Source organism: Mya arenaria, chromosome 10 (assembly GCF_026914265.1).
Source record: "Mya arenaria isolate MELC-2E11 chromosome 10, ASM2691426v1".
Lineage (NCBI taxonomy): Eukaryota > Metazoa > Mollusca > Bivalvia > Myida > Myidae > Mya > Mya arenaria.
In genome coordinates, this window is record NC_069131.1 from 39,665,605 (window position 1) to 39,681,388 (window position 15,784).

Consider the following 15,784-nt stretch of genomic DNA (forward strand, 5'->3'; position numbering starts at 1 on the left):
CTTTTTTGGCGTAGCACTGGGTGGAAAGGTGCCCAGACATTCTCTGAAACAGTTTGGGCATGCCCAACTACTTAATAAAACTGTTCTGCCCTATCCAATTTTTTTACTCCTATATTCAGATATTCGGTATTTCTGATTATTTTACTTCCTTTTCTTTACAGCTAAAACATTAGTTTCGATAGCCAGTTTAAGAAGTTAATATCTTCTGCGCGTTTATGAATGCAGAATGTTTCAGCAGTGTGTTGATTTTGAGTATTATCTAATGTCGTTATTATTTACTTGAACATAAAATAAGTACTACAATGGTTATTATGTATATATTATTATTAATAGTTTATTTCGTGGTTTGTAAAGCCTGTCCATCTGAATATCTTGATCGCTGTGAAAATTGCAGTATGAATTCGATTTGTGTTAAGTGCAAAGCAGGATATTGGAACGTTACTGGGGCTTGTGCCTATACATGTGTTACACCAACGTGTACGTGTACGAAGCACCTTGAGTGTCTCTCTTGTAAAGAAGGATATTACGATATTGGAAATCATTGTGATCAGAAATGCTCATCTGGTTGCGATGGCCAATCATGTAACAACAATGGAACGTGTTTGTGCAAGCCTAATTTTACTGGAAAAACATGTGACTCGTGTGTCGACGGCATGTATGGAGCAAATTGCTCAATGCAATGTAGCCGAGGTTGTGAGGGAAATAAATGCAGTCAAACCGATGGATCATGCACCTGTAGGGAATATTATAGTGGTGACAAATGTGAAAACTGTATCACAGATCGGTATGGGGAAGACTGTTCCAAACCGTGTAGTCTGGGTTGTTTAGAGAACACATGCTCTTCTACCAACGGAAAATGTGATTGTAAAGACTTTTACACAGGGGACGAATGTGACGTTTGTGAAGATGGGCGTTACGGGGACAGTTGTTTGAATGCATGTGAGTTCCGCTATATATGTAGCATATTAAATAAAGAGCTAATTATCTCTTACCCTCTCTTATGATATTAGATTACATTTATATTTATATAGTTTAAGACTAGGAGGTTCGTTTAAACAATGAACATACGACAAACATGCATTTATTGTCTTTGAAAAACAGATGCTAAGGCAATCATTTACTAGTCACTTTACTTTTTGCATTTTTCATTTCTTTTTTTATCACTCAGTCGAATGAAAATGTGATAATAAAGACACCCAATAACATTCAGACATACAATTGATTTTTTATATGTTTTATTATAGTCGAATGAAAATATATAAATAATAATTACACACTATAACATACATCGTTTACTGTTTTGTTTCTGTAAATTAAAGTCATGAAAAGAACTAACATTTTTTTTTAACTATTCGAACGTGATATGTGTTATTAAATTAGGGAACATTATGACTAACCAGATGAACAAATAATTTGACTACATATGTATTTAGCAGCAAGGAATGAACAGACAGAGACAGATAAACCAAACGTTGGTGCGGCTGTCGGTGGGGTAATTGGTGCTGTTCTTGTAGTTGCAGCGGTTGTCGTTGCTGTGATCATTCTTAAACGAAGGTATACAGTACAGACAATAATTTAGAACAAAGCCTTTACAATTTTGGTTATTCAGAATTTTCATTTTTTACAAATAATTAATCTAAATAATGTACTTAGTATACAATTATGATTAAATATTTAATATCGATTTTGTCTTGTTTGCATTTTCAAAGAAATGAGTTATGCTACAAAAAGCCACGAGGTGAAGAACAACACAGCGAAGAAATACATTCACCTCAGCCAGTTGTCTACGCTACAGTGGAGAAAAATAGTAATGTGATTTTGTCGTATCTGTTATAACGCTTCATCTCATAGTAGACATAATTATGTTTTTATGTTGGGTTTTTCGTAAATATAATTTGAGATCTTGGTGTATACCTTAAAACGGAAATCATTGGCAAAAACAATAACACAAAAACAAATAAGCGTCGTTATTTCATATTCCTAAAGCCTGTGCTCAATCTGTTTATTTTAGGACACTCATCTGTTTCCGCTCAGCAAATGGAGCCCAGTCGTGTCAATCAGGCACATCACCCTCACACTTCATTAGCCGAGCACCTTGCTGAAAATGGTAAAGCAATCAAACTTTGACGTTTGTTTTTAAGCTCGATTATAAAGACAGTTATAAGCTGCTTTACATCATTTTTGAATAAGAGCTCTGGGTAGACAATGTTAACGATGTCCTGTGTGAGAATGAAGCCTTTGTGGGGCTCGAACCCAAGACCCTTTTGATTACAGGAAGACACCAATGCATTAGAACAGTCAGCCTAGAAATGACTTACCTGTAATGTTATACCAATTATTTTTCGATAACTACATATCCAGTATTATAAATGTTTAATATAGGAGCAACATCTATTTGCCTTATAGGAAACAAACTATACGAAGACATATCAAATGGAACTGATCATTCAGGCATCATTCAAGAGAACGCCGAACAAGAAGGGGGGCACAGAGTAAACATACAAACACAACACGTTGAACTGGTGATGACCGACGAAACTACTAAAGATGATGGGCTTGAAATTGGTATACGTTTGAATATACAATATTTCATTATTTATGCGAATAGCTACATAAACAAGCTCAGTAACAAAAAGGTTAAACATAAACCCGGTTTAATGGTACTGGGTAAACGCCAGAGACATAGAACATAAAATCACAAACAAAAAAAGATGAAAGAACAGCACAAAACTCCACAAACAGCACAGTGCATACATATACTATATATAGAAAACTAGGTATGTTTATCAAGGATTCTTAGGTACCGCCTTGGAACGGTCAGTAAAATCTAAATTTACAGGTATTGCATTGTCATAAGATATGCTTTCATGTTTTTACTGATTATTATTTTTTGTGCGTGTATATTAATTCGCATTAGGAATGTGTTAAAAAAGGCGAAAATAAATAGTATACACTGTAATAGTACATTTATACAATAATTTAAATGTGTACTGTCCACTGTTATAATAATGTTATAATAATACCATAATCATCCTTCAGATGAAGATGACCAAATTGCTCGAGCAGCAGCAATCGAATTTGAAGAGAAGGGCGGTATATATTACAACAACGCTGATAAAATCAATAAACAAAAAGTCGCTGTTAACAGCTTAATGAAATACGTCATAGAGAAGACTGACATAGTGGTTGAAGAAGAATTCGAGGTAAAAACGTTGTCCTTTTCCATGAAGTAATTGCTCACCACCCCTGTTTAGTACTTTTCCCGTAATTGTAAATAAAAAGTCAAGTGAATACAATTGTAGAATGAATAAGAGTGTCTGTAATTGTAAAACAGGCAGATATTATGATAGTACAATTTGGTTTGCAGAAATTTCCTTACGGCCTGACGAAATCATACGACGACTCCCAAAAGCAAGGACATATTCAACGGAACAGATATAAAGGAATATATCCATGTATGTTTTGAATTAGTATTCGGTATTTATTTGCATTGATATTTTGGTTCGTCCAATTTTTGGGGAAAAAATCGGGGTATTGTAGTGGTTTCGGGGAAAATATATACACATGTTACAAGAGGATATACTACCAGAACAGAAGGGCTCACTATTATGGTTAAAATAAGTGTTAAGTAATGCCCTCATTGATAAAAAACAACAACAGATTCTTCAAGGACATGTCAAATATACTTTGCCAGATAAATTGTAAAATGTCTTTTCAGACGACGATACCAGGGTCAAGCTCCTCGACTGTGAGACGGATTACATAAATGCTAGTTTCATAGACGTAAGTTAGCGTAGATGTGTTGCATTTAAGCAATCGACTGCGATTAAGTGGACGACTCAGCTTTCAAATTTTATTAATACTACAAAATTATAAGATACAGAATTTTTATTTTTTTTAAATAGTGATCAGAGCAGCACTTTTCTGATAAAAGATGGATGAATAAGATATACTTAACTCATATCATATATGTTTATTTCAGGGTTATATAAAACGACATGTGTACATTGCAGCACTAGGTAATACATGCTTCTTAAAATATCTAAATAATGGCTATGTTAATAGCTTAAACAATTGATAATTACAAGCCACGACCGTGATCATAGGTTTACAAACTAAGCTATTATTTTTTACTTCGAAAATATAATTCAGTGGAGACGGTAGAGTAATATATCTAGCGGAATATTGTTTTACATGAAATTAGCTACAGTTTGCCGTTCTGATACTGAGTACGCAATGACCACATATGGATAAAACCAACAATTAAAAGCTTAAAGTATACATTAGATAATTATCGATGTGATCTCACGATTAAAGATAAATGCTTAAGCAATTTCAGTTGTAATTATACTTGAAGGTCCCATGTCAAAGCAACTCGGGGATTTTAGTCCATTTTGGCAGATGATTTGGCAAGAGAAAGGGGAGAAAATTGTCATGTTGACCAACCTTGTTGAAAAAGGAGTAAGAACAATTATATTCACATTTCTTTCAATTTGTAGATTAGTTCCAGTCATATCGTTTTAGTCTTATAATAAAAAAGAATCAATTATATATGCTTCATATGTTATCCCCACCCTCGTTCTATATATACAATTGTAGAAAGACAAGTGCGAGCAATATTGGCCAGACCTTGGGACAAGTAAAGTCTACGGCAAGGTCCATGTTTCATCCCAGAGCGAAGATGAATATGCCGAGTTTACGAGGAGAGAATACACAATTTCAAAGGTGTCGTGATTGAAACATGTTTGTTTTATCGTCTTATATATTATTTAGTTAAATGGCGTTTAGCAGACATTATTTCTTGATTAATCTGTAACGTATACAAACAATTTATTTCAATGACGAAAAAATCCCTATGAAGAATATATTGTACCTAAGCAACATTGGTTTTTATGAAAAACCCTATTTCTACTGAATCTACTGAATAATATTTTGTCAACCGGTATTGTTTATTATTAATTTTATGACAAGCATTCATCTAATAACTTCCTGTATGATTTGTATAAGAATGATCAATACAATGCACCAAGTCAATGACTGCAGACTACTTTGTGAGCGACGTGAACATTTCTTTTATTCAAACAATCGATCTTTAACACGAGATCGTATTTATGATTACATTTAATGACATGAAACACTCGTTCAAATGTGAAACGCAAACAAGAATTTACAAATGAAAACTTCCTTGTTTAATTTAACTGTCATGCTTTTAGAAAGAAATATGATTTGATTTATGATTTTGTGGTATTAAACTCATTTATTCTAACAAAAATGCGGACACATTATTTAGAAGTCCTGACTAATGAAATATCTTAATATATGTAAATTTAAATATAAACTATTCACGATGGCATCGAATATTACACCAAATATGATAAAATCATACAAAAATTCAATGTACGCGTTGTGGGATTTTAAGCCATTGTTAGCCCGATTCTTGTTTTGTTCACATCCTACCGTTTAGAAAATGGTAAATTAAACTTTTAGATACTCACACCATAACCTAATTGCAACCTTAGCCGTCGTAAAAAGACTCAAACATCCAAATGTATCCTGTATTTACACCCGAGTTTAACGATTGTATTTGTTACCGTTTGTGTACCATGAGATTGACAATTCCATAAGGCAGCTCCGCCAGTAGCGCTTAAAGCACATATTCAGAAAGTTAGTGGTTCGAGTCTCATACGCGACACATACATTTTGTATAGGTACAATGGTATACGAAACCCATTCGTAAATGTATAAGCTATTGCAAGAATTGGTCAACTGCATAGACAGTGGAAAGTGAGTATACTGCTTTATTTGGTGGTAATATACACAATTAAAGAAGAGGTTTTACAGGGTATCTAGAATAACATAACCTTATGTTTCCATCAGTACGCATTTTAACCTAGTCCGGTACGTTTTAAACTTCATTTCTTAGAAAATGCATCAGCGATAAAATAACGTAAAATCACAACTAGAAATGAACACATTCCTATAAAAATACAATATATATATATATATATATATATATATATATATATATATATATATATATATATATATATATATATATATATATATATATATACGTGTACGTAACTTGTTTGTTAGCATATCCTGATATGTGAATTGTACATTTTCAACAGAGACAAACCTACGAAGTCCAAAATGATCATCTAACATTTAAAACGCGGTCAAAATCTCAAAAAATAACTTTGATAGCAATTGATATTGTTTTTAGATAAAAATCAAGAAATAATTCCTGTTTTAAAAAAGGTCTTTGTCTGAATGACCATTGCTTTGACCATTTTTTTTTCAGCAAAATGTAACTACTGTAAATGTAGAGACTCACTTCCCATACATAATTATGAAATTATGTCAGTAAATTGTTATGTAAAAAGGTTATATCAGCACTTTCAATGCTCATATAATTCCGCCATAATCTCATTTCAATACTATTTTCACGAGCATCAAAATTCGCTTGTCAATAAGTCCGCCATGGCTCAGTTAACAGGTACACACTTATTTATGCAAACAGTAGAAGTATTTGTGAGAATATAAACTAGCTAGTAAGTTAAATATAGAATTGACTAGGATCACTTTACGAACAACATTAAAGTAACGAAGCAGGGTTAAGCGACTGGTTTTCAATTGTACTACTGTTTCTTGTTTTAAGAGATAAGCATGTAAAACACGATAATAAACAAACACACCTTTTCCTCTTGTTGTTAACAATAAATATAAAATAGTACTGTTGTAAATAATATTCGGAACATCTACTCAAACCAAGCTCGTGTACCTTAAGCAGATGTATTAAAGCAAAACCTAGATATTTCTTTTGAACAGATAAACCGCCCGTCTGCTATTATGCAGTTTAGTTACATTTCATATCCACTATATTCAGAAGGCAAATATCTTCCTTGTTTATTCGGACTAAATCAATAAAAGACACCCAATAAAGTGAACTTCAGTTTAATAATCGGTGATCGGTGTAGTATATAAGGCAGAATAAAAACTTCCTTGTTTAATGTTTATGTTTTTTTGTAAAACAAATTAATTTAGTTTAAATTAAATAAAAAGTTTTATTTTTTTAGACATTGACAAAATGACGTTATTGTTCAATGCTTTCTGAAATACTATGTGTAGAAACAAGACCTGTAGCCTTCTCAAAGTAAATAATTTAAAGGCATGCAGATCAAGGCCCCACATAAAAAGTTTTTGTTTGATATATTCTTTGTTTCAATATTGATATCCAACGTCGGTCCAATGATAACAAACATTCATTACACACAGAGAATGATTTAATCACGGAATATGTTATGTATACGCTAAAAGTAGTTTTAAACTAAGATGATTGTATGAACTTCAATGATTTAATAGAAAAGGCTTTCACAGCCGGTGTATTTACTTGTACTTGAAGTTATATTGTACATATAATTCCTTCATATTTTATCATGACACAACTACGGGTAACAAGAATTATTAGTTTTGAGCCCTGCTATATTTCACAGGGAAGTGAAACCAGACAGCTTCATCATTTTCACTTTACCCGCTGGCCAGACAATGGTGTGCCGGATGATGTCATAGGAATCATTGAGTTCAGACAAAGAGTTCTGAACATACCTGGCCAATTTGATGGTCCTGTTCTTGTTCACTGCAGGTACGTTTAGTGCTATTGTTAGCATATAAAAGTCGCACAACATAAACCATTCAGACTTCTAAATACGCTCACATTGACCTTCAGATGTCTTCTTTGTTTTAATAATATTTAACAAATCGAACACGTTACGTGTTTTCAAGACCTTGAAATATATCAAAACGTTTTGGAGTTACGCCTTCATAATAAGATAAATAATCAAAAATACGAAAGAATTAACGTCAACATCATACACTGTATAATAACGGTACGTCGTATAACGGCAAAACGTATACCATTAATAGAAATAGAAATAAGAAGTGTATGAGATGGTATACAAACATATTAACATTAAAGTATACTGGATCACAGGTCATACAATAGTCTATAAACCTATTTTTAACTTTCTTAAAGGAATGTACAATCTTAAAACGTAGTTTTATAGGATCAAAACACAATATTTTAATCTCGTTTTATGGTGGCATATCAAGTGAGCAAAATACATGTTTAGTCCAATTTACCGAAAATAAAAATGCGTTTTGTCCAAAAAATATTTGCATCTTGCAACAGTGTTGCAAATGAGGCAAGGTTCCAATAGCTAAAACATTCTACCTATCTAATCAACAATGCATTGTGGAGATTGTTCCTATAAAGACATTTTTGCAATTGGGTAACCAGAAGGTGAATTTTAGTCAGTAGTTTTGGCTACCTTATTCAACTATTTCTATTTGAAAGAATAATCACCAAGATGTCACTATACAGCATTGATTAGATAAATTTTGATATTTTGAAAAAAAATATATTCAATTGAGGTTCCCATAAAAACTGCAAGCCAATTTAAACAAAACTCTGATAAAACATTTTTTGAACATTTTGACTACAGTTGATAAGGTTTTGTCACTATACGCATGACTACAACATTCAACATTTGAATTTATTTATTTTACACAAAAATGGCACTCCTCTAGTTTGTTCACAATTTCTATAAAACAATAAGGCTTGCTCATTTGCATTTACGCATTTCAAACTATTTGTCATTGGCTCTTTCAGTGCTGGTGTTGGTAGAACAGGAACATACATTGCTCTAGATATTTTGACAAAGGAGGGAGAGGGTGAGGGGTCAATACACATCCCTGGGTGTGTGATTAACATGAGACACGATAGGGCCAACATGATACAGACCACGGTGCGTTAGTAGCAAGTTATTGTATCAGGGGTGATTTGAATGCCTTAGTGGTGTATATAGTGCACTTAGCTCGAGTAATAATATTTGTGATTCTAGTAGTATAATCCTTATTTGAGTCGTTAAATGTATCTTACATATCCATAACATTAAAAATGCAAATGATGTGTATACTATATATGATATGAATAGATTTGCATTCATGTTGTATTATATAGATTGTTTTCGTTGTATTTAATTGCTCTTTAACAAACAGTTGTGCATGTTACTTTCTAGAGCCAGTACGAGTTCTTACATAGAGCACTTGTCTGCTCGCTGAGTGATATCAGCAAACCAATCAGAGGCACACATTTTCGCCAGTACATTAATCAGATGGGGAGAGAAGGATTCAATCGACAGTTTCAGGTTTGACATTATGTCATACGTGTTAATAGTGTTTTTTATCCAGATATACTTATTCACATTGCATTCTCTTTAACTGTAATAACATTTCATCTTCTTCCTAGGTTACTAATTCAGTCAATATTAATACAAGAAACGCGTAAATATGATAATATATAATAAACAAGTTTATATAATTATGCAGGAGATGCAAACAATTTTAGAAAAGCCGCCAGGTTATGAAATGCAGACCACGGCGAGGAATAACAGAATAAAAGGTAGGAACAGACCATTGACAGACATACCATTCTGAATATATAAGGTATTTGTGTTTTTGTAGGGAACACCTAATCACTTTCTAGACATTAAAAGGCATTTAATTATCATTTGCGAACATAGATATATACATGTATGTTGTTTTAATATTGAAAATATTCTTCAACAGTTTTAAAGTTCTTATATGTTTCAACTACTACACACATTTGTGTTTATACATTTCTTTCATGCCTTTTTGTTAAAGCCAGATCTTTAAATCTTAGAGTAAATCAACTTTAGCTCTTGCATGATTTTCAATATTGTTTCTACCGAGTTTATTGTTCTGAAGAATAAAGGTTATTGCGTTTGAAATCTGAGATTTCGTCTGCCATTTCATTTAAATTTTGTAAAGATCGATCAAAACTGACATGGTATTTGATACCTTAAAAACAACAACTGCCTTTTTAATATAATTATATTGCAGGAGATCGCAACAGACCTTACAGGTTCCTTAATAGCCCACCTGGAGCTTCTGAATGTATAAATGCAGTTTACATCGACGTAGGTAGCATTTACTTCCCGGTTTATTTAAGTATATACATGTAAGTTACCACTTTGGTGTGGACTTTGGTACATGACTACAATTAACTAATGTTTAATTTATTGGACTTCAATGATCAAAACAAAATTGTAGTGTACTGATTAAAATATGTTAGCGATAGTATTAGCTGCGAACATTTTGGCCACAGAGCTATTTATAAAAATAACTAAAGGCTAATAATTTGTATCTGTACACAAGTCATATGCTCTTTACTTATTATCATAAAATTCATATGAGTCAATGAGAGCATAATAATGCATTTAATTAAAAAAAGTCTTATCGTCATAAAGTGTGCATATTTTATTATATATATTTTTATTATATGATTGACAAAATCAATTTGCGAAGTGTATCGGCATCAACTAGTCAGCCAATTATGTGATCCTTTTTTAGAGCTTGAAAGCAAGGACTAGCTTTTTGGTTGTTCAAAGTCCCATGAAAGAGAATGTGATCGACTTTCTGACACTGCTGTCCCAGGAAAAGTGTACTTGTGTCGTAAGCTTTGAACCTTACACAGACAAACAAAAGGTTTGTTCTTCTTAAATTACAGTTTTTCTGTACGATTTAGTCATGTTTGAGTTGTTCGCACATTAGACCAAATTTATATGATAACTAAACAACTGTTTGCTATTTCCAGAAACAAAATGTCGGATTGTATTTTCCTGCTGGAGACCACAATTTGAAACAGGGCATGTTTCAAGTCAGGTGTGCAAAACAAGAAAACCACGGCTATTTCACAAAAAGACTCCTAACGATCAAACACAATGAACACAATGAGGTAACTTAAAATTTAAAATATAAACTTGCTGTTTAAAGGTGGTGATAAAAAACTTTAAGAACAACCTTTTTGTTAATACTATTTGTGTTAGGGTGTCATTTCGTTTAGAACATGTTGATACCAGCGAAGTTGGAAGGTATTTTAGTTTTTTGTAACTTCGTACAAAGTCTTCATCCTTATCCACCTTTTGCATAGTCTTTAAACTTATATTTTAAACAGCAAAGTTCTGAAAGGGAAGTCACTCACTTTGAATTCAATGCATGGGATTATACCAGTGACGTCCCGAAGTCGAGTAAGGATTTCCTTGATTTCATCAAAAGCGTTGATGCCAACTTAAGAGAAACGTCTAACCGAGGCCCGCTTCTTGTTCACTGTTTGTAAGTACAGGTGTACTTTATTCATTAATCAACAAAAAAAATGCTTTCGGGATCATTGAATATGATCAGTTCGTAGGGGTTTCTTGATCTTTAGCCAGTGAAGGTTTATTTTGCATGACAAAAGTTGTTGTGGACATAACTTGTCTTAGCGTGTGCTCCCGGAAGATCTCTTTTTCCAATGTTTTTTGAAACGCGTACACATTTTGAAAACAAATGATCAAATCCTTTGCATATTGACGTGTATGGGTAAGCTGGACAATAAAGAGGCAAACCGCCGAACTGAAATTTACCAGTCATGGTGTATATGGACCTCATCAGTTATCATAAATATTATCAACAACTTCTTGTGTTTTTTTACCTATCTTTACGATATCATTACAGGGACGGGACTGGAAAAAGCGCCTTGTTCTGTGTTGTTTCAATTTTGGTTGAAAAGATGAAAATAGATCAAGAAGTCAGCATTGTTAATACCATAAGGAAAATCAGGTCCATGCGTACATCAGCAATCCCAAACATGGTAATCTTTATTAAACATCGATAATAAACAGAATCTAACAATACATCCAATACATGCTTTGCCATTCTTTTACCTGGTATGCTGGAAGATTTTGAGACCAACTAAAAGTTGTCATTTTCGGGCGCTTTTAATCACAAATATAGTACTATATATTTCAAATTTGTTTAATGTTATATCATTTATCAAGTTTACATTTCCTTTATTATCTGTAAAAAGTACACGCATTTAAGTGTTTTCTATATTCTGGTTAAGACAACAATTGTAATACAAGTATTAATAACGTTGCCTAGTACCTTAGTTTGAAATATACGTACACTTGTTTATTAGAATATTTTTCTTTTTCTTCAGGCACAGTTTGAATTCTGCCACGAATGCGTGTTGTCCTACATAAAGTCATTTGATTACAGTCAATATTCAAATTTCACTGGTAGTGTTACTAGTGCACCTACTGCTTAGACGGATTGTTGGTCATGCTAGATCAACAACAGCTAAACAGAGAATGTATTCTTATGAATACCAAAATATGATATTTTCACGATATGTTCAATGTTTCGGAAATTTAGAAAAGGCTGATCCTTTCAGTGTTCTTAAGAATAAGATTCATTTATACAAAAAGTTTGCCATTACTTGTACAAAACTGTTGTTTTGCCTAAACGTAGTTAAAAAATGAATATACCTTCATATGACATACTTTAATAAAGGTAAAAGTCTTGTTAGACGAAAAAATAAACGTAACTTAATTTTTCATCATTATATTTAACTTTTTTGACTTTAACGATGAAAACAAATAGAGCGTAAGATTTGTGAACAGATTAAATTTTATAAGCCTTTATAAATGGGGCTTTCAATTTATAGCTACGTGACCACATTTTCCAGTAAAAAGCGCCAAAATCATTAAAATTAATACGGTTCTTTTGGGCATCTATGTAGGTCTTAATATAAGGTCTTTTATACGCACATCAAGTACCATTTCCATATCTAAAGCCCCATATCACCCGCTACCGATGTTCCCCACCGTTACTGAACCGGAGAACATAATTAACAACAGCGAGAGTATCGGCGAAAGTCCGTAAAAAATACTTTGGCCGTATCAATTCCGATGAGGAACCGGCGTCAGAGCCGATGTGCTATCGAATACCACTTTTTTGCCAACGATGTTATACAGAGACGCCGCCGTTGTTCTAACAATGTGCCACCGCTGATCGGAGCTATAGCGGAGTGATACTGATGTGCGGTATAAGTACGGTAGTACTACAGTTCGACATCGCTTAGAACGGTAGTACGTTGTTAGTATATCGGCAGAACTATGGTATCACATCTGTACCAGTAAGAAATACATTGACGCAACCGAGAACCGTTGATCCATAACAGGACATTACCGGTTTTCTACCGACATTGAGAAACCATATCAGAAGAATGCCATTATTTTACCGTTGTGATCCCGTTGCTGGCTCCAGCATATAGGGTATAATCCTCTTGACTGTTTGCAGTCAAAGAGGTCCCGGGATCTATTCCTTCCGTAGGCGCAATTTATATGTATTTTTTATTCTATGTTTGTAATCTTTTTATAAAATAAAATTTTCATGTTAAGCTTATCAAAACTGAGGGAGGTTTTTCAGAAATAGTTTACTTTCGATTTCATCATAACTGCAGCTACAGAGCCTTTAACATACTTTGATTATACAATTAAACAGGAAATTGTTATGTCAGTAAACCAAGCGTTAAGCTTGAATATGTTTACATTTAAGTTTTCGTCAACGTCCTGAAGGAATATGGATAGTTTTAAGGTATTGTAAATGTATATACATATTTTGAAAATTCAAATAAGTTTGAATTTTATTAATATACAACAGCTAATGCTAAAATACGTATATACATAATATGTCAGTAAACATGTTAATGATAAGGTAATGTGATTCAATATATCAAAACAATGGTAAAACGTAATTAACGAATTTTACCAAAAATCTATCACGCCCTGGTATGAAATTAAGAACCCTATATTGTTAAAGTAAAAACGTTTTTAGTGCAATAAGCATTAAATATATTACTTGTCTTATATGTTGATTGATATAGTAAATTTTGTTCCAATCAGCTGTTAGTGATTTCGTTCATGCCGCCACCACTTTAATCCCGTATTGTTTTGATTTAGATATAGTTGATAAATCCCCTGACGACCGCTAAGCTAACGTGTTTCCATTGTGTGAGCATATTTATTGCCTTTGTAGCACTGATTACGTTTAGTGGTTTATAACCTGTATTGACAGACTCGCCAAAGAACTTTGGTATTTCAAACACAAACTATTACTTGAGGAGATCCGTTGTGAATATGTTTACATGGCAACGTTTTTTGTTCAAGGGTATTAATATTTGTTATATTGTAGCAAATCTTTATGCGCGTGCGTGAATTGACTCAATAAAGTTTTTATTCACAAGCACACAAGTTTAGTGAGGGCATTCAAAATTAAGAGTGTTTTCGAACAAGGTGCCAATGGCGTCTGAATACTGTCACAGATGCAAAGCTTAATTTTCAGGGGTAAAACTACGTTTTGAGTACGAACCGAGATTTGTAGATTACGGGTCGAGATTGTATCAGTTTTATTAAACTGACTAGAATAATATGTATAGGGCGGGAACAAAGATTTTTTTTTCAGAGAATTGACAGCTACCTTAATTACAGTTCATTCACAACACTTCACAACTCCGCGTATCGCGGTGACTCGACGCGGTGGAACGCATGGGGATTATGAATATGAACGCGATGGGCATTATGCTTCAACTGCGGCGTAAAACGAAAATTAGATGAAATTAATAACTTCCGCGGTAAGGAAAAATATCGGCGATGTGCTAAATGTGCAAAAACGCGTGGTTGGTAGTGTAAATAGAGAAAATTTAAAATATTCATCTTGTCACATTTTCGTTTCAAACTTAATAATTCAATTCGATAAAACATCGGTTTGAAATGTTTTTGTTTTGTTTTTGAAAACGAACAAACAGCATGTACAGGGAAATAGTTCTAGATATTATACAAACCATGTTACTAGGCCATTTTATTGAACACTCAGTTAAATTTCCCCATGTACATTGTCAAGTTAAATCTCATGTCTAAGCCATTCCACCTTTATCATCGATAAATAACACATCGTATGTCTTACTATTGCATCTTCCCTCGAACTACCTCAGTATACGCTGACATTGTGTCACCAATATGACGTCACCGGACTATTCATTCAATGAAGTATGTCAAGATATAATGTGGTTTTATAAAGTCATTGAATGTCATTGGTTCATCCGAAAAATATTAGAGGTCGATAAAAACTACTTATAACAGTATATTTTGGAAAAGAAGGTTTAAACAGTAAGTCATGTTTAGAACCTTTACTTTATTTGGAAAATAGTCGACAGATCAGGTCACGATAAAGTTAATATACTTTTAGTCATAGAACCCAGACTCTGTTTGGACACATGTCCGCAGAACCGGTCACGTTAAAAACCCACACTTTGTTAAAAACAGTCGGCATATCAAGTCAGGTTAAGAATCCAGACTATGTTTGTAAATTTCTCCGCAGAACAGGTTAGGTTAAGAACTCAGACTATGTATAGAAATTAGGCAATAGAACAGGTCAGGTTAAAAACCCAGACTATGTAGAGAAATTAGGCCGCGTATCAGGTCAGGTTAAGAACTCAGACTATGTTTAGAATTAAGTCCACAGAACAGATCGGGTTAAGAAACCAGACTATGGTTTGAATTTAGTCCGCAGAAGTGGTCAGGTTAAGAACCCAGACTATGTAGAGCAATTCGTCCGTATAACAGGTCAGGTTAAGAACCCAGACTGTGTATATAAATTTCTCCGCAGAACAAGTCAGGTTGAGAACCCAAACTATGTATAGAAATTTGGCCTTAGAACAGGTCAGGTTAAAAACCCAGACTATATATAGAAATTAGGCCGCAGATCAGGTCGGGTTAAGAACCCAGCCTATGTTTAGAATTTAGTCCGCAGACGAGGTCAGGTTAAGAACCCAGACTATGTTTAGAATTTAGTCCGTATAACAGTTCAGGTTAAGAACCCA

General features: G+C 33.4%; 2 protein-coding genes across 2 annotated transcripts; both read left to right on the forward strand.

Moving 5' to 3' along the window:
- Positions 1-653: 653 nt before the first annotated feature.
- On the forward strand, positions 654-9,984 carry LOC128204696 (tyrosine-protein phosphatase non-receptor type 20-like). Its single transcript, XM_052906097.1, has 15 exons — positions 654-939; positions 1,434-1,554; positions 1,710-1,807; positions 2,012-2,107; positions 2,407-2,565; positions 3,040-3,203; positions 3,368-3,455; positions 3,719-3,783; positions 3,983-4,019; positions 4,358-4,461; positions 4,600-4,725; positions 7,497-7,645; positions 8,672-8,807; positions 9,081-9,209; positions 9,925-9,984. Exons 1-15 carry the CDS (start codon positions 654-656, stop codon positions 9,982-9,984), a joined length of 1,818 nt encoding a protein of 605 aa, XP_052762057.1.
- LOC128206197 (receptor-type tyrosine-protein phosphatase alpha-like) lies at positions 4,600-12,460 on the forward strand. The gene is made up of 10 exons (XM_052908499.1): positions 4,600-4,725; positions 7,497-7,645; positions 8,672-8,807; positions 9,081-9,209; positions 9,391-10,001; positions 10,435-10,569; positions 10,679-10,819; positions 11,039-11,196; positions 11,578-11,713; positions 12,062-12,460. The coding sequence occupies exons 6-10, from the start codon at positions 10,477-10,479 to the stop codon at positions 12,167-12,169; spliced, it is 636 nt and encodes a 211-aa protein (XP_052764459.1). The 5' UTR covers positions 4,600-4,725; positions 7,497-7,645; positions 8,672-8,807; positions 9,081-9,209; positions 9,391-10,001; positions 10,435-10,476; the 3' UTR covers positions 12,170-12,460.
- The last annotated feature ends 3,324 nt before the right edge of the window (positions 12,461-15,784 follow it).